The sequence below is a fragment of the Macrotis lagotis genome, chromosome 1, assembly GCF_037893015.1.
Source record: "Macrotis lagotis isolate mMagLag1 chromosome 1, bilby.v1.9.chrom.fasta, whole genome shotgun sequence".
NCBI classification, from domain to species: Eukaryota; Metazoa; Chordata; class Mammalia; order Peramelemorphia; family Peramelidae; genus Macrotis; species Macrotis lagotis.
Window position 1 is genome coordinate 684,236,775 of NC_133658.1, and position 27,796 is coordinate 684,264,570.

At 31.7% G+C, this 27,796-nt stretch overlaps 1 protein-coding gene across 3 annotated transcripts in view; it reads right to left on the minus strand.

Annotated features, from left to right (window-relative positions):
• The window catches only part of AGPS (alkylglycerone phosphate synthase), a 156,582-nt gene that overhangs the window by 32,662 nt on the left and 96,124 nt on the right, over nt 1–27,796 (minus strand). For all 3 annotated transcript variants that reach the window (XM_074215634.1, XM_074215632.1, XM_074215633.1), the window contains exons 12-16: nt 16,977–17,028; nt 13,233–13,309; nt 8,864–8,976; nt 3,121–3,190; nt 907–968 (exon numbers count right to left, since the gene is read on the minus strand). In XM_074215634.1, the coding sequence (XP_074071735.1) occupies nt 907–968; nt 3,121–3,190; nt 8,864–8,976; nt 13,233–13,309; nt 16,977–17,028 (374 nt within the window). The remainder of the gene's footprint in view (nt 1–906; nt 969–3,120; nt 3,191–8,863; nt 8,977–13,232; nt 13,310–16,976; nt 17,029–27,796) is intronic.

The following is a 27,796-nucleotide window of genomic DNA, read 5'->3' on the forward strand; positions in this document are numbered from 1 at the left end:
TCTAGAGGACAAAAATAGAAGGAAGGAGGGTAAAGAGGAAAGTTTAGGTTTGGTATAAGGAAAATTCCTTAAATATTAGAGCTATATGAAGTCTTTGAAGATTCTCAAGAAAATTTGTCTTCTGTGTCATAGAAGGGATTTCTGGTAAGGTATGAATTGGACACTAAGTTTCTTTCAACTCTAAGATTCTTTGATTAGATTGCAAACAGCCATAATCCACAACTAATCCAATCATCTCATTTTAGCTATTATTTTCTTAAGTTTTAAAAAATTAAAGACACTATTAATAAGGAGTGCTCTATCCACTGAGCCATCTCACTTCTTCATAATCTATCTTCCAGGGAACCTAAATTATTGAAATTAAATAAATTATTTGAAAGATCTTATTTTGAAGTTAATATTGCTTCTGAAAAATTGCTATGAGGGGCAGTTAGGTTGCCCAGTGGATAGAGCATCAGTCCTGGAGTCAGGAGGACCTGAGTTCAAATATGACCTCAGATATATAATAATTACGTAGCTGTGTGTGACCTTGGGCAAGTCACTTAATCCCATTGCCTTGTAATGAAAAAAAAAAGAAAAGAAAAATTGCTAAGAAACAAAAGATTATGTATGTGCAAAAATTGTATCTGAAGGCAAAATTTTCTACAAGTTCTGACTAACCATTAATTTACTTCCAAAATCTTGATGTCTATGAAAGAATTAAAATTTTCTCACTTTAGAATCTTCATTCTTCAATATCTCCCTACAACTGCAGAAAATATTTTAAAACTAATTTTCTTAATTAGGAAACGAAAATCTTGAAGACTCATGGTTAAGGCATATCATATAATTCTCAACAATTCTGACAAAACCGTTACAAAAGTATTTAAATGTACAATTTACTTTTAAGGCATTTTAATATTTTACCTATCCCAAGGAGCAGAAGTCTCAAAGGATTCTCCTAATATATAGAATTCCAAGCCCAGGTCCTGTTAATATAGCACAGTTTAAAAAAAAAAAAGGAGAACATTAATCATCTGTAATGTATGCTAAAGGCCTAGTTCTAATTGTAGACTACTTGTTACTATCTATGTCATCATAGCACTGGGAAACTCACAAGTTTTATGACTCTGGAAAAATCACAGAGTAGTCTCAGGCACACTCCTAGTCAGAATATTGGCTGTATTCTTTTAACATATCATACACTAGACAAAAAGGATGAGGTCATTTGAAACTTAAGACTACTGATAACATGTCTCAGACCTATTATATTGTTCTAAAGGTTTGTGTTTCTGGCACTTTGAGCCCATCACTATATGAAAATATAAAATTTGCTTTAAAAACCTTTTTTAAGTCAATTTAATTAAAGCTTAAAGAGCACACAAAGTTTAAACTGTGAAGAGAAGATAGAAAAAAGGAAAGTCGATGGAGAGGCTATGATTTAACTTTACTTAAGAAATTGACCTAATTTTTTTAATGTAACACCATTATACACCTTCCACAGATTTTGAATTTCTATGTTGTAAAGTGAAGAACAATTTGACCTTTTTTCTTCCTCAATGCCAATATTTTAATAAAATCTACATGCTTCAAATAAACTGTCAATTATTACTTAGTTCTTAGGGTGAGTGATTATATAAAAGTAATTACAATAATATGAGTCTCCTGATTCAGTTAAAGAAAATAGTAATTCCCTCAAAAATTTTTGAAAGAAAAGGGACAAGTTGGAATGTTTATAAATTAATTTTTTTTAATTCTTTAAAGTTACATATAAGAATCACTGCAAAATAAAGCATGAAAGATAAAATATACAGTCAAGTATTAATACAAACAAGTTACAGAAGTCTGCAGTCTTCAAGTTAATAGGGTTAATGAGACATTGAAGAAAAAGAAATCCATAACAAAGGATATAGAAAATTAGAAAAAATTGAAGGCACAATTTCATAATACAAAGTTCCATAGGAAAAGATTAACTTTTAGGTTAAATAACTTTTAATAGTGTCTCATGTATATGCAGCCTATCATTCTTAGAAAAAACATTAATCAAAAGAAAGGGAATGGTAGGCAAGAAATAATAATTACTTGATAAGAAGGGTTATATTTTCTGAATGTTCAGCCTCAAAACAACAAGAAAGTAATACTACCTCTCTCCATCATTCAAAAAAATTCTAAGGCATCACACTGAAAAACAAATACTTTGAATACTGACAAGAAAAAGACAGAAAAGACGGATTAGAAAAAAAAATGACTGCCACACAAAGAAACAGGATCAGGGACAATATCTTGACCACAAGTTCAAAAGAAATCAATATAAAGCCATAGATATTAAGTCACCGTGAATAATTCACAGCAATTACCATACAAATGGCAAGACCCAAAAAGAAAAAAAGCATGTAATCTAAAATAAACCAAATAGGTGAGGTGTCTTTATTTATATGCAATGACTAAAAGGGTAATCAACTAGAGAACTGTTATTAAAGCAGCAATCTGAAAGAGAAGAACACTAATTGCATTCTTTAGTTCAGAATGATGAATCTCTCAGTATTATGAATCAGGGTAATTTTATGACAAAATATTATTATATTCATCAAGAGTAATCAATTTTTATTGGCTTAAACAGTATGAAACATGTGAAACAACTGATTCTTAAGAACAAAGTTTAATACACTAATAGTGCAGCATTAAGGAAGACACCCTCATTAACCATTCAGATAGTCCCTTAAAATTATGCCTTCCATGAAACATTATCATTTACAAACTTTTTAGTCAACATTCCTAAATTAATCACAAATGATTTCAATTTTTAACTTTAAATATGCTAGTGTATATTTTAATGCATAATTTAAAGACAATAGTTAATATTTTTTTAAATAAATTAAAGGATTAGATTATCTAGGTTTAATAAAATAATCTGTTAAATAATGGTCTGTTTAAAACTGAAGTCCGGTATAACAATAACCAATATGAAAAATAGAGGAAAATGAAAAGCACAATAAATAATAACTTTCATAAAAAGTTAAGGACAAAAAGATATAATTTGCTATCTCAGTTGCATTACTACATAAGCTATAGTGAGTGCTTGGGGGAGTTGAAGAAAAGTGGATTTTGAAACAGGCAATAGATCAATGAAAGGTGACTTACCCGAAGATAGGCAATGACATAAGTCAGCAAATAACCTCTCTGTCCATTGTCTTCTCCAGCTGCCAAACCACTGCAAGAGTAAATTATTCATATGCATTTAAAAAATGAACTTTACACCATTTTATTTATATACTTATAGCTTGATGTTATTTCATTAATATAAGGAACTCCCAGTGCGGAAACTTGCTTTCTCAAATGCAAATCTGTGTCTCTTCTACAACTTCTAATCTAGCATGATTACTGGAAATCTATTGGTAAACTTTAAGATCTTATTTTTAGTCATTAATTTCAATCTACTCTCCATTCCTATAAATAACAAACTCATAAAAACAGTAAAGCTGAACAGACTATTTTGATCTTACTAATCCTTTTCCCTAACCCCACTTTAAAAAACATTTTTATTTTAAAGGTCAGCAAGGGAGAAAAAATGAATGAAGAACAAGGAAAATACCCAATCTCTGAACTTCATAATTATTTCTTGGTAATCAAGTTATCCATTTACACATATTGATCATCTAATACCACACATATATTGTCCCTGTATTTAAAGAGTTTACAGTCTTTTGTGAGGAGGCAAACATGTATGTTAAACATTGCACGAAGGCCTATAGAGCAATGAAAAATGCAAGTTAAGCATGCAGATGAGAGGCAACTACAACATATACAATGGCAAAGGAAGATTCTGAATGCCATGATAAATATAGTCATTGAATGTGTTTTCTTAATTTAGTTATAATTCATTTCCTACAAATCAGAACAAATGTTTTTTATGGTTCTTCTCTAAGCAAACAGATCATATGCCAAGAAGAAAAGATAAAATTCCTTCAATTTAGTTTAGCTTTTTATATCCCATTGTGAAATGGCTCCTGGGCAACTTTGTCATAAACTCTCTCATTGTTTAACTGGAAAACCATGGACAAGTTTGTTTTTTTTTTCCTATGCCTGAGCTTTCTCATCTGGAGAAAGGTTTAGGTTGGATCTCCTATTCTGGAATCCCATATCACCAGTGATCTCATCTCAAACTCTTCATATCTTATATTTAATCCACTTATATTTTAATCCTTACAAGTTCCTACTTACTACAAACTTTCGTTGTTGTTGTTATTGTTAAAAGTTGATCCTTCCAGGCATCCAGGTTTGCTTCCCAATGCCTGCCTCTCATGCACTTCAAACAGCTAACAAGTCTTATCCATTTTACCTCCACAACACCTACTGCTTTTACCCATCTCTATCATTCCATCTATTTGGTGGGTTAGGCCCTCATCATCTGTAACCTGGACATCTTTCTAATTAATCCCATAATTCATCTAGTTCTCCACGAATCTGTAAAAGTCATATTCCCAAAGCACAAGAATGACAATGTTACTCCCCTGCTCCAGCGGTTCCTTATTATCACTAGGACCAAATATAAATATCTCTATCTGGCACTTAAAGTCTTTCATTACATTGTTCTAATTTATCTTTGCAGGTTCATTACACATTATTATTTTTCTGGCAAACTTTAGGTAAGTCAAACTAGCCTCTTCCTATTTCTTATACACAAAATTCCATCTCTATGTCCATGCTTTTGTCCCTCCTTTCCCAGAAGACATTCTCACTTCATTTTGGTCATGTAAGTTCAGCTCAAACACTACTCCTTACATGAGATCATCTGCAACTTCTAGTGTCTGCGAGCGAGCGAGCGAGAGAGAGAGAGAGAGAGAGAAAGAGAGAGAGAATGTGTATGTAAACTGTCTCACCTCAAGCATATGGGAACAACTTTTAGTGCTGAAATTAAAACTTAAAAATCTCATGTGTACTAAGTAATATATAGAACCTTTACTGGTTTACCTGACAATTAGTCATAAAAAGTAAGACTCATGGGGCGGCTAGGTGGCATAGTGGATAAAGCACCGGCCTTGGAGTCAGGAGTACCTGGGTTCAAATCCGGTCTTAGACACTTAATAATTACCTAGCTGTGTGGCCTTGGGCAAGCCACTTAACCCCATTTGCCTTGCAAAAATCTAAAAAAAAAAAAAAAAAAAAGTAAGGCTCACATAAATAAATTACTATTTTTACATAGCTAATTACTTTTGGTATTTACTGGTGAAAGAAGTGGGTAAGCAGGAAGGCAGTTTTTAATTCTTATGCATCCTTCACCAGGTTATGAACAAATAGAAAAGATTTCTTTGCTGCCTTAAATCAACTGCAGAATACACACTTCTATACTGATTCAGTTTCCAAAACCTGGGGGGGGGGGGGGAATACACAAACAAGATAAAAAACCATGGCACATAATAAATCAGCAATCATTTAATAAGTGCCTACTAGGTTTGGGCATTGTTCTAGGTGCCAGGATACAGAGACAAATGGGAATCATCCCTGCCCTCAAAGATGTTAGATTTTAACAGGATAGATAAACAAGCATATATTTAGGGAGAGACAAAATACACATACAAGGTAACTTGGTGGGGTGAGGTAGTTGGAGAGTTACTACTAACAGTGGGAAGGATCAAAGAAGGTTGTTAAGAGAGAGATGCCAAAGGAAAGTAGATCAGTTGGCCCATAAACTGACAGGTAAAACTGATAAAATATGCAGCAAAAGAAAAGAGAGTCTACAGCATTTTTCTTTTTCTTTTTTAGTCTAAAGCCTTTTAACACAGAGAAGTTTAATATTTTTTTAGCCCTTCACTTGTCAGGAAATGACCCAATGTAAATGTTTATGTAAAAGTTGTAAAGTCTCTGATAGCAGGGACTACTATTTTTCCTCTTTCTTGTCTTGCACAGGGCCTTATATACAGTACTTGATTGAATTAAAGCAAAAAGAATGGGATTAGTTCTTGAATTCAAGTAATTTAATTTGAATCTCTGTGAACAATTTAGCACCCATTTTCTCTTATTCTCCTACTTGGGGAAAAAAAAAAGAGATGAGGACCAAAGACAACCCAAAACAAAAGTAAGGAAGATATAGGAAGAGCTGGGTGAGCCTGTGTCCCAAAGCTACAGAAAGGACAAGATTAGAAGTTAAGATCTAGTCTATGGCTACTGAAAGTTAAGTGACTCAGTAATCTATTGTTTGATCAGTACTGGGGGAAGCTGCAAGGAGATATTACCTGCAAATTTGTCCCATGGCTCCTACCTACTAGCTTCCTATGGACAATTTGGGAGGCACTAAGGCACCATGGCCCTTGCCCTTTTGCTGATATTGACCTATCTGATTAAGTCTTTATCTCATAAAAATTATCAATAAAAGTCGGCTTCACTTTGAATCCCTTACTGATCCCCAGTGATCAGTCCATCAATGTGTTGCTACCTTGGTACATTGTAATAAATCCCTTTTAATTCTCTTAGGCCTGAGTTTGCCTTATTAATCAGGACAAGTCTGAACAAAGAATTTTCCTTTTAGCTCTGCCATTCACATTTTGAAAATTACTAGAATGTTTACCAGAATAGTTTTTCCAAAACAATGTAATTTCCCAATGCTTAATCAATTTTAAGCCTATATATTCTTCTGTGAGTTCTTAAGAACTTAAGAAAAACACTCATAAAGCACTGTATATTTGTTTGGAGACTAGAGGGATCAGGGAAGAAGGAGATTATGAAACTTCATTTCATTCCATTATGGAAATCTATGTCAGTGTAGGAATGAAAGGATGAATAAATGAAAAATCATTTTCCAGCGATTTTTTTTTTATTGAACATCATGAGCACTGGGAATATAACAAAAGAACGTTAATTTCTACCCTCAAGTTGTTTATATTCTAATCAGAGAAAACAACATATACAGAAGAATAGTGGGCCAGGAGGGGTGTTTTAGATTGGGAGATCTCCTACTTCTGGGCTGGTCCTAACCCTTCCTTTCCTAGATGTCAAGTAAGTTAGATCATTATTGTTCCCATTTCCATCCCAAACCTAGGAGAAGGGAAGGGGAGAGATAAGCATCAGTGACAGTAAGCTAGCAATAAAATAATATTTAAACAAAAATAAATCATGCCCTTTAAAAAGGGCTGTGCCTTAAAGTATTTATAATCAGAATTGCCAAACTGACTGCAGAAACAAGAATAATAATTTTAGGTCAAAGGGGAAACGTCATCATAAGGTGATAACTAACTGGAACTACACTCACACTATATAGCAATAGTACTCTGATCCCCCTGCATTGGTAAAATAATTCAATTCTACATACCTTGACTTCAATATCATAGTAATCACAGCACAGAATTAAGGTTTCAGTTACATAAATTCTAACTTAAATGTTTTACAAGGAAATTGAATTTGTGAAGGTTTTGTTATATGCTATCTTAAACTAGTTTCATTTTTGCTTAAGTCACTAAGTACTTGACTTAAGATCAAAATAATGAACCAAACAAAAATTTTTTAAAGATAAGCAAAAGGACATAGAATAATTAACTTGTCATTGGTCACATCAAATCTAAGCAAAAGATTGAAACTCAGTCCCACTATTTAGTCACTAAACTCTCTCTCCTTTCAGGAGCCAATTCAACCAACAAAGAAGTAGCTTTTTCTGGTGAGGAAGTAGAACAGTGGACAAAGAAAAAAGAAAGAAAAGAAGGGGAAAGAGGTAAGGGAAAGAAAAGGGAAAAGAAAAGGAAAAGGGGAAAAAATGAGAAGTTATGGAACCTTATTTTTTTCCCCAATAAAAATTATACTTGCTAATTTCATAATAGGGCCAAAAATAGTTTGAACCAGGTAAGGCCAGTACAATTATAAACAATAAAGAAAACCCAGCCCTTAGTTAAGATTAATTAGATCACTTCCTCAAGAACACTACACTTTTAACCTCCAACTGCTTAATCCTAGCAATAAGTCAAAAGTTTATTCATAATGTATAAAAAATACATAAAATAGGGTATCTATGGTCAATGTTTCCATATCCAATATTAATGTTCCTCTTATGATATAAAGTAAAATACAGAGGACAAAAAATATTTACAAAGATCATTTCAACTGAATAGAAGCACAATGTATATTTCTAAAGATTAGTTCTGAAGTATAATTTAAAAATACATGAAGAATTTACTGGAAAATGGATTACAAATATGAGTAATCTCAATGTATTTTCAACAATAAACAACAGTTTCTGGATAACTGTCAGTTTATGTTTTCAAGTAGGACAGAGAAAAAATGTTACTGGGACAAATGACATTTTCACTATGGTTTTCATTGATCAGACTTGTAATCCATCAAACCAGACAGACAGAAACCACCCTATCATTACTCAGCCTGTTACAGAAGTGAAATGTTTTCTGTTTCTTTGTATCAACATAAAACAATCAGTGACAGGGGGTGGGTTATAGATAATTTATCAAATGCCTTTGATTAAACACAATTTCCTTTTAAAAACATACTAATAGCTTGGTTTATTCATATGTTATTGTCAATACTGTCCACGAAATATTAACCTAACAATATGGACCTCTCCTTCCATATGGCACACTATGCTGCTACTTTTATATTTACACTAAAAAAAAAAAAGACTAATTCAAAGATTTAAAGGAAAAACATTTAAAATATTATGTCTTGTGTCTATTTTTTTGCTCATGAAGCAACTAAAAGCAACAGTTCAATATCCTATCATTCAAGACACATTACTGTTTAATTACAAATTCAGTAATACAAACAGGATAAAATAAACCAATTTAATGTATATTAGAGACTAAAGGGCTATAATTTTAACTTTAACTTTATCTTGCATTAACACATTTTTTTCTCTAAGAATTATAGACATTTTAAAAAGTCATACCCAAATTTGGCAGCTATATCATACACTTGCTTTTCATGTTGAAGAACCTTCTCTCGATCCCCCTCAAAGAGTAATGTTGCTACACTTAGCTGGTTGGGATCAAATCCTTTAAACTGAAATGAGAATTTTTTTTATTAGAACAAATCATACCCAATAAAATAGAGAATGAAGGTACACTCCTTCCTCCTCCTTGCCTGACCCCCACAAAGATACAAACTTTTTTTTTGTTTTAAATTGCATACTTTACATTTGAAGATCTTTGAAAAGCATCTCTTATGTGCTCAATAATATAGAAAAGCTAAACAAGTTAAAGCCATGTAAGATTATGTAGTAAATTCCAAACTTTCAGTTCTGTTATTTATTTCATTAGTCTTTGTTGACTGGAGTATAGTGAGTAAATGAACAATAAACAAGTTTAATAAATTACAGTCACTGTGTAGACATGCATATGAAGAGGAAGACTTTATATAACACACTTGTTGCTTCATTCTGTTTTGCCTTTAGGACATTCTCTGTAGAAGATATCTGTGCCAGCAACTTGTTCTGCTTCTCAAGCACAAAGCTTATTTTCTAAGTTTCTTCACTGAAACTTCAATCCACTGACATGTCTGGTAAATTGGTAAAACAAGGCAGGAATTTGCAAGTTCCTTCACAATTGCCAAGGAAAATCAAATAAAATATGTCAACTAGTAGTAAAGAATTATTAACTGTAGTCAGTAAAATGTTGCTAGAAAGACGAAATGTTTCCACATTTGATCTTTCTGGTAATGTAACAAGTAGAAGAAAAAGAACAAAAGGTTAAGTCTAGCAAAGCAGAGTTAAAAAAATATTCAAAGCAAGACAAAAAAAATTGGAAAAGAATGACTGACTAAACAAGACTGGGAGGAGATGTGATTATGTAATTTAGTATATGGATATCTAGATGGCAGAGATGATAGATGCTGGGCCTGAAGTTAGGAAGACTCATCTTCCCAAGTTCAGATCTAGCCTCAGACACTTACTATGTGACCCTAACCAAGTCACTTAACCCTGTCTGCCTCAATTTCTTCATCTATAAAATGAATTGGAAAAGAAAATAGCAAACCATTATATATCTTTGCCAAGAAAACTCAAAATGGGGTCATGAAGAGTCAAACATGCCTAAACAACAACTATCAAGTAAATATTGATGGGTTTAGAGTCCTTGAGGCAATGATTTGAAATCTTAGTCTGCTATAAACTGTCTGACTTTGGGTCGGTAACAATTCTGAGCCTCAATTTCTTCATTTATAAATCGGGCATAACATGTTATACCTGACTTGTCTACCTCATAGGGTTGCTAAGAGGAACATATGAAATATTTTATTTAAAATGTGCCATCCCTATCATAGGGGTGTCCACTCAAGTCAATCAACTTAACTCCTTTCCCGCTAGAAAATTGGTCTTTCCCCTCTAATCTGCCTAATCTTTGATAGGATAACTTTGGCCTCATCTTTCTCAATTCCAGATGCACTGTCTTCCTCCATTATAATGAAAGCTCCTGAAAGCAGAGCAGTCTGGCAAGCTTGTATTAGTGATCCTGGTGCTTAGCACTGGGACTGAAATAGAATGCATAATAAAAGCTTGAGTTTGCTAGCTAGCATATAAATATCAGTAAGTAGCCTCAGCATCAGCAATAATTACTTAAAAAAAATAAGTTTAAGTAGTAAAATTACTTTGAAGAATAAAATTAATCTTATTTCTATCTCAATTGTAAGAACAGCTTACATTAAAAAAAAAAAAACTAAAGAAAACATCAACAACTGAAAGACAGAACCTCTGGACTCCCAAGGAGCTAGAGAGAAGTAAACTTCAGCTCCTGAGAAATTCAAAAGGTTGCTTTGATTCATATGGAAAAGTATAAAAGGTAAAGCAAGAATCTACCATAAAGCTAACATCCTTAAAAATTATAATTATTAATAGAACTCTTAACAAACGAAGCTGCTGTTCTTTGGAGATTTATTAAATCCTCCATTAAATCCCACTCTAATGTTTCAAGTCAACAGCTATGCCAGAGTAATAAGCCCTTAAAATTTCCTGCAAATTTGGAAAGGCTTTAAACAGATCAGGGGAGGGGAACGTCCAGCCTGTGGGCTCATATGGCCCGCAAAATCATTTGGCCCAACACTGCCAAGGCAACCACAGGCAGGACTCGAAATTCAATAAATCTAGGAACTTTTTAGAGGTGAATTAATTAAATGTTTGATCAAATGGGGCAATTTTTAAAATAATAATTTTATATAGCCCAAGAACATTATTATAAATATGCAAATGGCCCTTGACAGAAAAAAGGTTCTCCGTCCCCAGAATAGATAAAGGCAATAGGTTGTGTTTATTAACCAAGGATTAATCTGAATGAGCCTGGAGAAGTTTATCACAAGAAAAGGCTGATTGCCACTGACAAATTTTTTCAGTCTTAGCAAGTCCCTATACTTTCCACTACAAGATAGAGGGAGTATAAAATCTACATTGCTAGGAAAATTACTCCTACAGATATCATGGATCTTGTGACTATTATATAACAATAAGAATCTTTCACCAAAAGTCTTGAATGGGTCTTGGAATATATGACTAAAATGCACTTATCTAAAATTCTAAATCCTTTATGAGCCTAGTAATACCTTCTAGAAAGCCTTTACTTAGGATCAATCTCTAAAATGCAAACAAGTTAACACAGGAAACAATTCTTTTTCAAGTTCAGGTTGCATTAAATGGCCAGTATAGTACCCAGTTTTGAGAGACTATGAAAATTAAATATCCTTGTTCCTCAGAAGCCTCAAAACTGATAATCTTGATAACTAAACTACATTCAAAAAATCAAGAAAGAATTAAAAACAACAACAAAAAAGATTTTTAGGGTCAAAACATGGGTTATGTTAAATTAGACTTTTTGGTGATGTCAAAGATCAAGAAAGAAATATCAACAATTAGTTGTAACAGATGTGATCACTAACAATAAAACACTAAGGGAATAACTGAAGAAAATCTTATCATAAACAATATAAGACCTCTTAATAGTGAGTTCATATAAAAAATCTAGCAAAATAGTAAGTGAAAAAGATAGAAGTTTCATTCCAGACTAAACCTAAAGTATATAACAATTATATTTCTAAAATAATTTTAGTAATTTCTTTTGCCTTTAAAAAGGTTATTTCCTAATATAACCCTTATCCTATCCAAACATCCTGAACCCTCTCCTATAACAAAGAAAAAAAGGTTTAACATAGCTAATGTATAAAGTGACTCCATAGTGACCTTGCACTGTTCTGATTGCACAGTTCACCACCTTTCTATGAGAGGAGGGAGTTTCTATTTCGTCAATTGTTCTTCACTACAAGTTTGATTACTATTCTATTTCACCAATAGTCTTCAACTAGTAAAGCATACATAATAAGCAGAAGCAATGGTATGTAGTAATGCTACCTGAAAAAATCAAAACAACAATGAAAGACACATCTCAATAACAAATTAAGCTCCAACTTCAAGAAAGGATTACAAAGAACAAAAATTTCTTCCATACTTATGGCCCATAGAAAATGTAAATTATTTGGTATGTTATTGAAGTTTTAATGGTAATAACTGTGGCCAAATTAAAATACATGCTTCAGTTAATGTCATCCTAACAATACAACAAAATAGAAGCAAATAATATAAATAAGTTTCATCTAAATTAAATACAGAGAAAGCAAATCTGTTGCCTGACTCAGTTTCAGTATCATGAAATATTATAGAATTTTGATGAGTCATAGTTATGCAAGATTACCACTGCCCTAGATAAAATGATACTGAGTAAAAAGCAAAATCAAATTGGAATTACCATGGCTATTCACCTAACAGTCAAAAAATATGATGTAGATAATCACCAGAAGGCTATTTACCCAGTTTATCTTGTCTTACTTAGTTTAAGACAAATCATGAGGGTAAGTCTTATCTCCCTACAATATATGAACTATTTTTCAGGAGAAAAAACTTGTAGGCAGGAAATCAACATAAATTATAAGCCCCACCCACCTAAAGAAAACTGTACAAAGAAAGTAATTTCTGACAGTGTATTTCTAACCCGAGAAGTGCCCCCCAAAAGGCAATATTAAAATGCCTTCACCACCCCCAAGCTCAAAATGAGCAATAAATTTATTAATAAAGAATACGAAAGATTACAAGGAGATAGGTGTATTTGTTTTGAAGGGAAAAAAATTTAAAACAAGAAAGTAGATCTATGCTTAATAATATAAAATTTTAGCTTGTAGAGAATATACAATTTTCTCTAAATGTTCAAAGTGGCTCTATCAGATTTTTAGAATTTTCAATATATATGGAATTAATACTTCTAAAATTTTACAAAAATAAATACCTTTGTGATGTAAAATTTTTTCAGTCCATCCAAAAATGAAGTAAAAATAGAGGAAACCTGAGGTTTAAGAGCAAGACCTGAGGTAGAGAAAAAGAATTAAGGCAATAGTAAAATTTGTGATTTTCAAGCAGTAAAAATATGAAATATAATTTTTAACATCTACTAACAATTTTTTAAAGTTTTTGAACTTGAGATCTGATACTATTTAATCAAAAGAAAACTATATTTCCAAAGCCTCTATTCAGATTAAAACAAAAAAGATAATTAAATGTAATTAATACTAAATCTAGGTTATCTTTTAATGACATATGTTCATAATAAAAGCAACTTCATTAATTTTTATTTCATTCAGAGCAGCCAATGGTAACTGGTTTTATTTGTATTTTTCTAATTATTCAAAAACCATTCGGATCAATCACTAAACACAGAGTCAATATCAAGTTTAGTTTTGGCTTTTTTCTCAATAGTTATGCCATTCCTGCAGAATTCTTGGCATAAAACTAGTAATTGCTTCTTTAATTACATGCAGAGAATTAAAATTGCCAGAATAGCCTGAATGGTGTCTCAGAGTCTGTTAAATTAACATCTTTGCCTCAGGCCTGAGCTTAATTGAAGTCTTTTACTGGTTTTCCATTGTTTTCAGTTAGCAGCAACTTCTAAAAACTCCCATGACTGCACCATTTTAAGGACCATGCATCTGGCCTTCATGCTATGAGCCCAATTCATAAAAAGGTTGAGTACCAGTTATGTGGTATTTTTAAATTCTATTAAAAGTACTTTAAAAGCTCAAATCCTTAAAATCTGAAAACAGAAAACCAGCAGAAGCATTCCACCCATTACAAAAAGTTCTTTGCAACAATGAATTGATAATCTTTTTATTCTAAATATATTTTTATGCTGACATCAAATTACTGCTTCTCTTGGTCATCTGAATTTTAAAATCAAAGATATCTTTTTATCTAATACATTTCTATTCATTTCCAACAAGAAATCTTGTGAAATCAAAACATCAACATAGTGATACTGTGTGGCAAGTGAATTCTTATCTTTCAATATATCAAGACAGATGAGCAACATAGATCAAAGTCTTTCTATCATTTAGCAAATGGTTTTTGAAAGCTGATGTGCCAAAAAAAAACCCCAAAATTCCTCTTACGATCCTTCAATCAATCAGGTGATGGACATTACTGATTATAAAACTAAGCTAGCTCTCAGACAACAGACAGTTGTCTACTGAAGCTTGTACACCAAGCCTTTTCAACTTTACTGGGTTGGCCAGAGCTTGTGCTCCACTGGCACAGTCCTGAGGGTCACCTCAAGACCGTAAGACAAGAGATAAAAATATTTATTTCATATATGAGTTCCTGGATCATTAATAAAGGCAGTTCCTTGTTCATTAGGGCATTAATAAGGACAATTAATAAGGGCAGATTTTTACACTGATGTTCCTTTGAGACAAATTACCTTAAATATTTTTTCTAGTATATATCCTGATTGATGTCATAATGCGGAGTCTGAATTAAAAGACCTACTCACCATTAAATTAAACTTTGAATTGAAACATTTCCTCTACCTAGTCTCTATTCCAAAAGAATAATTAAAATATTTGGGATAAATAATTTTGTTGACTGATATTTTAGTGGAACAAGCAATTATATTTACCAGAGTATTAATTGTAATATTTCTTTGTTTTTAAATTAATGCTGCCTATATAAGAATGCTCATTTTATACTGTTTTATCTCATTTGGTCAACATGGGAAATATTTCCTAATTGCAATACCCATACATTTTAATGTGTTAGTGAATCAACATACATTTATTGAATAACTACATTTAACTCAGACCTATACTACAAGTTATCCACAATTTCCTCTTGTCTTTGCAAGTTTTTTACTTGGAGTAAATGACAAAGGGCAAAAAACTACCATAGCCAAATGAAAGTACCTATATCTGTAACCATACACATATGTGACATGACTCAAGGATGTATAAATTGGAAAACAGTCAAATGAGAGTCCCTAAATGAATCCCAAAAAGTTCTCAGGATTAATTCCAAAAGATTGGGAAATCCTGGTCTGTGGTACCACAAAAACTGGACATTTGTAATTGCTTATTTTGTAATCCCAAAGTGGATTTTGCTGTCCTTTTTTGGATTAGTCTTGGTATTGAGGATGAACTGAGTTGCTCTTACTAAGGAGAAATATCATGGGAAATGGAAGCTGCAGCTCCCCAGATAATTTCAAAAGAATATAGGGTAAAGAAAAAATGGAAATGTTCAGTATTAAGCTTCACCTAGGTAGATTTGTTGATAATTATGTTTTGGCAAAACAGGTACTTCCCAACAAATTCCAAACAAAACATATCCATAGAGGAGTACAGCTTAATACAAAGAAAGCTGGCCTTGGATCCTGGTTGTACAAACCTGGGCAAGTCACTAACAAGCTCTCAATGCCCTAGGCAACATTTAAAGAACATTGTTACAGAACATTGGAATCTCTCAGCCTTGATAAAATCTCACGTTTAATTTTTTAAAATGTTACTTCTATCTGAACATTTAAATACTAAAAAAATGATTTTTATTTTTGAAGAGAAAGTTAAGTTAGAAAGTCTTTGATATTTTAAATGGTAATGAAAAAAATTTTTTATGAATGCCACATGATGACTGATAAATCATATCTTATAAAAGTGGCAAGTTCATTTACTCAATTAAAAAATTAATAAAATGTACAGGAACAGAATATAATAACTGCTTTTGAATAATACTATGAGTAGCTTCAAAATATCTCAATGCCATTACTTCATGATTCTCTGGGATGACAATAATATTTTCTATCCTAAGAATTTTGAAAAGGTGGATTTATTTTATTTTAAACTTTTATTTTGAGTTGAATTATATATTTCATCATGAAATCTATTAAAATCACACACACACACACCACATACAAAATATTTTCATCAACAAATCTAATAATGACTGATGTAATAATGGAGACTATTTACAAAATCAGTACCTAACTTAGCAAAATCATACTGGTAACTGGAGTATGTGACTCAGAAGGTCCTATCAAATTCTATCTAGAGAAAAATGCAAAAGAATAAATGCAGAAAAGTGAAATGAAAATTAAATTTCTTTCAGGTACTAAGTTATTGAATAAGCCAATCAAAGAAACAACTATTTGTTGTATGTAGCTAAAATATTTTTAAAAACTTTTAATATATAATACATTAGTCCAAATAGCAATAGATTGTATATACCTATGATGTACACAAATTTATCTAAATTATACCTCCACATAAAATATACCTCCACACAAAGAATAGATTTATCCTGTCTTTCAGTATTCTAATAAACATATTTACTTTAGGATAAGGGTTCCTAGTCTATTTTCTACTATGAACCCATCTGTCAGTCTGCTGAATCCTATGATTCAGCAAAATTCAACAAGACATTTCAAAATATTTTGCTGTCTATATTTCTAACTGATAAAAAAAAGTTTAATTTCTTTTCCCCCTATCAAAGTATTCACAGAAATCTAACCTCAGGCTAAGAACCCTGGCTTTTCAGGAACTATAAATAATGTGATCTAATAAGCTAAAATTTAATAAACTAACAAAAAATAGAGGTCAGCTGAAATTCTGTGAAACATTTTAAAACAAATTTAAACAAAGGAAATGGTTGTATTGGTTGTATTATAAAGATGAAAAGTTGACAATTTTACAAATTAGTACTTGTTAAAACTTACCAAACTGAAACTGCATATTGTCCATGAGGCGAATGGATGCAGGAGCACATCTCTGTTCAAAAATAATGACACAAAAATGGATTTTAAAATGTTCACTACTCAAAGAGACTATTTGTCCTGAGAGGAAACTTATTTGCCCGAAAGTATTATATCACAAAAACAAGAGCTTTCATTAACATGAGAGAACTTTTCCAGAATTTTGTACAAAGTCAAGTAAAGCATGATGAAAATGAAAGAAAAAATATCTTGGATCAATTATCCAATGGGGGGAGGTATGTTTGCTCATTTCTGTTCTGTTTCTTTTTAAATAAGAAGGTTGGTCTAATGCTATTAAGATAAAACAGTAATAGTTCACAGGGCAAAATCCTAAAGGAAATTACTCTAAATATTAAACCACAAAACAAGTAGGAAGTTTAATAAAAATTGAGTAAGTTTCCTAGTATTACACTTAATCATTACTGAATTTTTATCATCTGGTACACAATGTTTTAAAATATTGACATACGTGAGAACTGCTAGAAAGTTTTGTGAAGGGGAATATTTTAATTCTTTAATACTTATCTATAATAAATACCATTATAAAATATGATGCTTATGCAATCTGAACTATAATGTAAAATCCCCCTTTGGACTTCTTTAAGATCATTTGAAATAGGAAAATCACACCTACAAGTTTCTAGAATTTAAAAATATTTTAACATTGAGGCATCAAAGTATATACTAGTTTTCTAAAACAAACATAAATTACATATCCACTGAAATAAACTAAACATATTAACATGGTAACACAATGCGGGAGAAAAACAGGTAGAGAGATTCATGTTTGTGATGCTTTTAAAAAACTCAACATATTGCTCAAGTTGTCATGGTCCAAGTTAATTAAATTCTTTATACTAAAATAAAATTAATTGTATTACAAATGAACTTCTTAGTTAATGCATAAAACTTTATATTTATCAAATTTCTATTAATTATTTTAAGTCACAAAACTTCAACACTAAATAACTTTATAAATTTTTATAATTTAAAATGGGGTCATTTGCTAGTAACCTTTTTTTAAAAATTAGGCTTAACTTTTTTTAACAGAAAAAAGAAAACAGGATCTTGTCAGTATTAATGAGAAATATATCTATTCTTCAAACCTTTAAAATAGAATTATAAAATCTATTGTTATTTAACATGTTAAAATTTTTATTTCTTCCATTTTTCACACTAATTGCCAAAATTCATTCATTGTAAGGAAGATCACATTGGATCTATGGAAAGGGCATTTAGTTATCCATTTACAAAATCGTAAGATTCACATTTTTTTATTTTCATAGTACCCGAACCTTTTTAATCCATGGGACAACCCTTTTAAGTAAGCAGAATGGGCTTAATCGTATCTATTTTATCTATCAAGGAACTATAGCTCAGAAAGAGTTAAATGGCCCAAAGTAAGTATAAGATCTGAAACTAAGTAGGTTTTTCCTAATGAAATTTAGTTCTCTTACCAGTATACCAGGTTGCCTTTATAGGCATAATAAAAATCTAAAAACAAAATTACCATGAATTTGAGATATATATATATATATATATATATCAGAAATAATGTTTTAAGTAATACTTTAAATGAAAAATAACAATCTGATATTTTAACATCATTTTTAAATAATCAAATTTAATTATTATTGGTAGATATTCAAATACTTAAGGAAATATTTCTTCAGCATGAAGAAACTCTTAGAGTGGAACAGTCTCCATTAAAATTACCAACCCTCCATGACTTAAAAGGTAAGTCCTATGATGCCAGGCACCCCTCCCCCAGGGCCAGAGAGATATGTTATATATAAAATCATAAAAATTGGTTTGGCAGTGGGATACCACCATCTACCCCTGGGGTCCTTTTTAATTTAAAGAAAAACACTTTTGGCATGGCTGTCCTCAACCACTGAGGGCAATCCACCTCAGTCCCCCACACCTCCTCTGCTGCTGCCTGAGCAGGGGAAAAGGAGAGGCATAGTGCCTGTAACTATTAAACATGAATTCAACTGAAAAAAAAATAGGCCCTATTACATTCCCTATGTACAATCTCCCTCAGAGGTTGAATGACTTCTCCAAGACAATATATCTATTAAGGAGCATGCTTGTGTCTACTGAGGCACAAAATTTTTTTTTAATAATTTACTATAATTCATATAAATCTAATTTAAATAATGACACAATTTATTAAAATTTTAGTGTGAAATACATTTTTTACCTTGTTATCCCTATTTTTTTTTTGTCTCCTGGATAAAAAATAAATTATTGTTGTCAACTGACAGAGTTTGGTTCTTCAAGAAATTCTTAAATCCCAGAGAATTTTGAAGCTTGGTCTTAGTGACTCCAAACTTACCACTCTATTATGCTGCCTCTGTTACATATATAAAGAAAAAATATTTTGGTTTAACTTTGTTATTGATGATGCTAATAATGAAAAAAACATTTATTAAGCACTTACTCTGTGCAAAGCATTGTCCAAGTATTGGGAATAAAAATAAAAAAGCAATACAGTTTCTGCTCTTGCCAACATAAATCAAATGACCATAAATCTCCTTCAGTATCATTTCAATTACAAAAGCCATATCTGTTTTTGAAATTCAATCATTTGACAGTGCTCAGGACTTTGGTGTTGAGGCTTTCCTTTCTGGGTCTACCATAACAGTGGCTGAAGAGGAGGCTGAAGCCCCTGCAAAAGTGATTATCAGGTCACAACTTCCTTAGATGATGGCTCTGAGTGCTGGGCTAACAGCAAAACTACTCAATTCTCATATCTCTTGAACTCAGAGCCTTGGGCTATTAACTCCAGAATCCCAGGGCCATGACAGAGTAGCAGTGGAAGGCTCACTAAGCAACTTGTTCTCTTCTGTAAAAGATCTGCTGCCAAGGATGACAATTTAAGGGTCAGGTTGGGAGCAGGATTGGGGGGGGGGGGGGGGGCTGTGCTACTACTATTCCTGAGATTCTTGTCAAGTAGGTATTATAAAAGTTATTATTGCTAATTTTTATAGTTAAGGAAACAAAGGAAATCCAAAATAACTTAACTCTTTACTAATCTTTTATCCTCTTGCTCTGCATTGAGTTTTTTTATCCTTCTGACTATTTCCCAAATTGGAAATAAATATGGTTCCAAAGATGAGAAAACAGAAGGCAAACCTTTTATCATCAATTTGCTTGGCACCTACTTTACAATCCTTTTTACCATGAAGGCTATCCCCCCCACACCTACCCCACTGTATGCAGAGGTCTGAATTTTGATATTAATTTTATAGAAAAGGTAATTAAGTCATGTTTTAGCTACCTTGAGACAAACTCTAGCAAAATTTTTAATTAAAAATAGCAAAATACCAACAACTGGTGCTCTTAAATTTAATTTCACATTCTTCACTTAAACAAGGACAGAAATATAGCAGAGATGAAAATGAAAAAAAAAATCAGTTATTTGCTTTAAGTGACCTCTACTGGTAGGTGTGCAAAACCACTTTGAAAGGTTGGACCCAGTTTTTACTTCTTTAGAGAATAAAGGACCTTACATATCTCAAAACTACAGGGGATTTAAGACAGTTAAACAAAACAAGTTTATGCACAATCTATGTATTACATGATAATAGCAACTGTTTTTTAGTTTAATAGAAATGAAACCTTCATAGTCACTTCACCATTATCAATTTGTATTCAACATTTCTATGATCAGCAAGAAAAAGGTATGGGAAATGTGGCAAAAAGAAATGATAAAATGATAATATCTATATTTTTCTTCTAAGTAAACACAAATAGATTCTAACAGCCCTCTAAAACTTGAACATTAATATAACCTTATAAAACTGCCATTGTCTTTTTAAAGTTCTTTTCAAGCTAGGAAAGATAAGAGGCTGACTAGATTGGAGTGCCAGAAAACTATAGATAACTATTTTTTTAAGATTCAGAACTGACATTTTTATAACAAGAAACAAAGTTGTAAGTCAACTTAAAAATATATCATTAGCAAAAATTTGCCAACAAATATATTTTATTGTTAAGCATCAAAAGACAATAGTAAAACTGATTACAAATGTCAACCAGTCCACTGAGAGAAGGGAGCAGAACCACGACAACACTGTACACATTAACAACAACATCATGAGTTGATGAACTATGATGGATGCAACTTCTCTCAGCAGTTCAGAGATCTAGGATAACCCTGGGAGACCTGTTATAAGCAATGCCATTAATATCAAGAGGGAAAAAAGAAACAAAAGAAAAACCAAAACCCACAGAATCTGAATGTATATACTATTTTCATTTCTCTAAAGTTTCTCTTATGTTTTTTCTTCCTATCTCATAATTTTCTTTCTTTTCCCTTAATCCTAATTCTCTTGCACAAAATGACTAATATGTAAATGTACTGAACATACATCTATAACTTTTACCAGACTGTTTGCCACCAGGGGAGGGTGGTAAAAAATGTGTAACTTATAAATCTGAAAATGGATGAATGCTGAAAAACTGTAGCATGTAATAGAAAAATAAAATGAAATAGCAAATTTAAAAAGGAAAGGAAAGGGGGAAAAAGTCAATCAATCTCAATTCTTAACCCTATGATTTCTCCTCTTCAACTGTTTAAAAGAGAATCAGAATTGAATCATGTAAATTATCCTCAAGGAAAACAACAAGAATGGCAAAAGGATGGGGATAGGGGGTGGGGGAGTTGGCAGGGGATATGCAATCCAACTGTAAAAATATTTATCAATTTGGTGACTCAAACAACCTAATTTAAGCAAATACAACAAATTAAAGGTACTAAGGTAGTTTAACCATAATCTCCTAGAGGGCAGGAACCATGTCATTGAATTTGCATAGAATCAATAACATATTGCCAGATAATGCCAGAATTTAAAAATAATTCAACAATGAATATCTTTAATTATATCTTCTAAAGTCAAAGAATATTTTTCCTAATGTAATGATATGAGTCATCTTAATTTTCTAATGAAATAAAACTAATATGCAGTGACCATGAGTACTTCTTGTTAACAAATTGTTATCACTGTCCATGATTTTTAAAAATAAGGTCTAGACTCATAACAATAAAAGCTATGGTGCATCTGAGGTTATTAGTAGCTTTAACAATGTTAAATTTATTTGCAAGTGTTATTTTGCCATGTAGCTAATACAAAAAGAATAAAAAAAAGTCTTCTTTTAATGCTTAATTTTCTCTAATTGCGTTTGAATAGTTTGAAAAAGAAATGATCTTTTCACAAAAAAGATAAATAAGACAAATATAATCTAGAGTAGAGGGGGAAATGATCAAAATATTTTCCTCCTTATAAAAAGTGGCATGTTATATTAAAAAACTGATTAGCTCTCATAAACTAAAGTTGCATAAATTGACACTTTCTATCAAAGGTTCGGCTTTTTAAGATTAATTCATGTTGTTGGGAAAGGTTCATAAAAATAAGAGACATAAACACAATATCCAGGAAATGAATACAATACTAATATAACAAATGGACATATGGCTAAGTTAATTTTTGAACTAGAGAATACCTTTGTGTTTTAGACAAAAAAGTGAGAGAACATTTCTCATTGATTCTAAATCTTTGTCCCTTATAAAAAGTCAACTGCTTCTAAAATTTCACTTTGTCTGACATAAGAATTAAATGTCCTAACAAAGGATCCAACAAACTTTTCTCCAGTATGCTAGGGACATTGACAACATCTGTAGCAGAAGGAAAGGAGGGAGGGGGAGGGAGGGAGGGAGGGAGGGAGAAAGGAAGGAAGGAAGGAAGGAAGGAAGGAAGGAAGGAAGGAAGGAAGGAAGGAAGGAAGGAAGGAATCAGTGAGATCATATTCCTCTAATTCCAATCAAATTCCAGCAAGCTCTGTAAGTTTTTGGTTTGTTTGTTTTCTAAAGAAAAAGAATAATCTACCACTACTTCTACAAAGCCTAACTTAGGCTTTTCTGTTTTATTTTGTCTTTGGCAAGAGAGGGAAAAGGAACAATTGAGAAAGTCCAAACCAATGAAAATGTAGGGAACTCCTAAGGTGAAAATTCTCTCCATGCTAGCTAGAGATTGCAATTTCTTTGTAACTTATAGTAAGTTTCTTGGAGTACTGAGAGATTAAATGACTTGTCTATAGTAACAAATCCACTATGACTCTAAGGCTAATGTTCTAGCCATGTAAATTAAATGAAAAACTTAATTAACTAAAAAATTATATGTAACTGTGAAGTTCACAGTAGGTACCAAAAAGTCCAAATATAGCACAGGTAGAAGGCAGCAAAAGTTCCTTTAGAGCGTTATTGTTTTAATGATTTAGTTTTAAATTTCCTAATTATCTATTTTGAGAAATTTATTCCAATAATGGTTTTAATAATTTAATTATATATTCTAATTTATATTATACGAATAATAATCTAATTACTTAGTTTTTATTTCCTAGTAATTTAGTTAATTTTATATATAATTTAGTTTTATGTATAAAAAATAATAATTTAGTTTTATGGATATTAGAATCTCTCAAGAATTTTCAAAAGAGATTACAAATAATATATAGCACATGGATACTTTATTGTTTTACTGAAATGAATGGTCTCATCTAATAATGCATAGCACAATTTGCTAATTTTATTTATAGATTAAAAATAACTTTTCCAATCAACTTGATTAAATTTTTTTCTATTTTTCTTAAAAAAAATAAAATAAAAAAAAAACCCTCCAAAAGGCACATCACTACCATCATAACAAATGTCAGTGTCATGAGAAAGTTATAAAACAGTATGCCTGGTTATAGGATTAGTTGAAGAATACCTAAAGAACTGTCATAATTACTTTGGCAAGGGAAGTGGGAAGTAAGAAGGTAGAGGATATAGGCATTTCTTAAGAAAGAAAAGCCTTAAGAATCAGTCACTTACCAATTTACTTGAGCAAAGTTGGTCACTGTACTGGACTGCCATTTATGAGATATAATCACATTAATCTTCTACTGCATTTTCCTTTCTACCTCCTCATAGGCGGTAGGTTTTGGAAAGAGGTTATTTCCTCATGCAGAGGAGAAAGAATTTAGTAGAATTCTTCTGCAGTCAGCAAAGAGTTTCTTAATATAATTCCTTGAGTGATGAAGATGTACACTTTGCTATTTGTGAAAAATGGTTTGTTCTTCCCAAGAGATACTCATCTAAAATATAGGTTGCCATTTACAATGCAACTTGAGTGTGAAAAGTATCACAAAATGGAAGTGTTAAGAAATGACAGTGAAGGATTACAAGCAGGCAACTCATTATTCAAACAGGAATTTGGCACAATTATAAACCATGTGCCATCTATTTTAATTGATCTTAATTTTTTGCTATCAATTGAAATTCTAAATCACAGATTGAATGATTAAGGTTTAAAATCTTGTAATTTATTGTTTTTTCTACATAATAGTTCTAACACCATGGATGATTTCTAATTTTGAGCTATAACACAACTGAAAAGGACTACGTTTTCTGGAAATTAATGTACATTTTTTATTATTATATGGTATATAAACAAATATTATATTGAATAATGTGCTTGTTTAAATGTCTGAATGTGTAACTTACATGCTGTTGAAGCATGTATGAATTGAACACATGATTTTTTCTCTTGTGGCCCATAAGGAATAGGTTAATATATCTGATATATTTTATTCAGTGATATTCTGAGAGAGAATAATGACGTATAGCATAATAGTAAGTGCTTTTTAATGAACAAAGGAACTACAATCCACCAAACATGTTAGGGGTCTAGGTCTCCTTGACACTTTATAGTGCACATGGTCTAATTGCAATTCTCTTCATGTCATACATCTTTTTGATTATATCTTTTACACCAATTTTGCATGTAACATTTAGTTGTTGATGACATACCTCAGCTAGTTTTATAGCACAAACTGTTCTCTTGCTTTTTTGGGTGACTCCCAATTCTGATTCATTAGAGACAATTTGTAAAATGATATAGTATCTATGGAAAAATACTGATGTTAAAATGATTTGTTTCACATTTATACATTAACAGCAACACTGTATGATGATCAACTATGGCAGACTTAGATCTCAGCAGTACAAATATCAAAGACAATTCTAAAGTACTTGTGAAGGAAAGATCATCTACATCCAGAGATAGAACTATGGAGTCTGAATGCAGACCAAGAAAAAAATTTTTTAATTTGTTTTATTTTTCCCCTTTTGCTCTGATTCTTCTTTCACAACATGACTAATATGGAAATATGTTTAACATAGTTATACATGTATAACTTATGTCAAATCATTTGCTGTTAAGGGGAAGGAGAGGGAAAGGAAGGAGAAAGAAAAACATGGAACTCAAAATCTTGCCAAAAAAAAAAGAATGTGGGAAACTATCTTTGCATATAGTTGAAAAAAATAAATTTATAAAAAATTATTTTTTCAGGAAGAAATTTGAAATCTTTAAAATTATGCTATCATTTTGAATAAGTTAAACTTACAAGCTTGCTTTCTTTCTTCCCTTCAATTTTGGACCTATTTCATTTTTTATCTACATTATTTGTCCAATTAGATCAATTTAATACCTTACTCTGGATAACTGAAATTCTTCACCCACTTGGTTTTTTTCAGATGGGTAAATAGGTCAGACATTTTTAAAGATTATGAGTTTCATCAAAGAGGCAAAATAGTGTTTTGGGATTTGATGCAATCAGCAAAATGCCAACCATCAAAACTGCTGTTTAAGTCACTCAGTAAGTCAGTCAATAAGTATTTGTTTAAAAAAGTATTTACATACCCCAGGCATTGGGCTAATAGGCATAGTAGGATGCAAAGAAAGGCAAAAGACAATCCCTGCTCTCAAAGAGTTCCCTATGAAATGGGGGGACAACATACAAATACGTGAATATAACCAAATTATGTAGAGAATAAACAGAATATAATTACAAAGGGAAAAACAACAGAACTAAGAGAAATTGGCAAAAGCTTCCTCTAGAAAGTAGGATTTTAGCTAAGACTGCATGGAAGCCAGGAGGCAGAGATAAGGGGGGAGAACATTCCAAGGATGCAGGACTACCAGAAAAAATGCTCAGAAATGGAAGATCTGGTTTGGAAAACAATCAGGAAGCAAATATCATTGAATTGAAGAGCACCTGTTAAAAAGTAAAGTGTAACTGAAGAGGGGAAAGGTAGGAGGATTTTATATTTGATTCTGGAGATGATAGGGAACCACTGCAGTTTCCTAAATAGATGGATAACATAGTTGACCTTTGCTTTAAGAAAATACCTTTGGTAGCTGAATGAATTATAGAACAGAATAGGGAAATATCTGAGTCAGGTATATCAAGGAGGCAATCTTTATTTGAATTCTGTCAATTGGAAGGGATGATTTAAATCCATTTGGGGGAAAAAAAACAAAAAAATAAATAAATCCATTTGGGGAGAAACATCCTATAATTTACACAAGAATGTAACATTAACACCCTTAAAACCTTGGGTTTGTCTTTTAAAAAAAAGCTAAGGGTGGCCAGGGGGTGTAGTGGATAGGGCACTGGCCCTGGAGTCAGGAGTACCTGAGTTCAAATCCGGTCAGACACTTAATAATTACCTAGCTGTGTGGCCTTGGGCAAGCCACTTAACCCCATTTGACTTACAAAAACCTAAAAAAATTAAAAAAAATTTTAAAAAGGCTATAAAAACAATACATAAATTTCCCATAAAGTAAAATTCAATTATTATTCCTCTAATTGTTAGTCTCCCTATTAAAATGTCAGTTGTGCCACAGTTTCTTTTCAGTGGCTGTCCAGGATGCTCAGAATATTCTCTCTCCTAATCTTCAATTCTTGGCTTCCCTGGCTCCTTAAAGTTCCAACTAAAATCCCACCTGCTGTAGATAGTCTTTCCCAATTCCTCTTAATTCTAGTACCTTCCCTTTGGCTAGTTACCTGTATAAAGTTTGTTTTTATACAGTTGTTTAAATATTGTTTCTCTCATTAGACTCTGAGATCTTTGAAATCAGGAACCTAGGTTTCTAGGTTATCACCAACACCTGATAAAGTGCCTGGCAATAATAGGAATGTAATGTTTCCTGACTATGTGATCTTTTATGCTTAAGTATCTACTTCTATTAAATGCATATTTGGGGGGAAGAATTTACTGTTATTTAATTTTGGTAGTTAAATTTCTATCCAAATGCACATCACTGGAGAATTCAGCAAATGTAAAAATTTCTTAATTCTCAATGCTATTTACTATCTCAAGTCTTCTCTCTTATAATAAATTTTGTATTCTAAGTTCTCAATACTTCTCAATGTTTTTTAAATAAAATTTAAAGGCTAGATATTCCTTTAATATCTAGAATTTTTCCAAATACCAGAGCAAGGTATACCAATGAGGCATTCATTCTTCTCAAAATGCCCTGAAAAATCTATTTTCATTTTGTTTTTTCCTACTTGCTAGTTAAAAAAAAAAATTATTGAATACTCTCTTAGGATACATTCAATTAAATAAAGCTTAAAATATACTTAGATAAAATAGACAACAAATATCAGAATCAATGTATTTTTTTTAATCTTAAAAGCCTTAGTTTAATATGGTGCTATGAGAAAAACTGTCACTTTTGTATTTTTCATTCATCTATCCATTTCTGTTAGATTACTGAAAACAAAATATTTTAGTTTTGGGGCAAGTAAATATTAATTGGTAGCTAAACAATCTCATGCTTGAGAAAAATGATTTTGACAGTAATCAAAATTATCTATTTTATTTCTAGCTTTTGGTTAAGAATTCATCTTCTACTCACAGCTGTGAAAGATAAAAGGAGTATTTTGATATG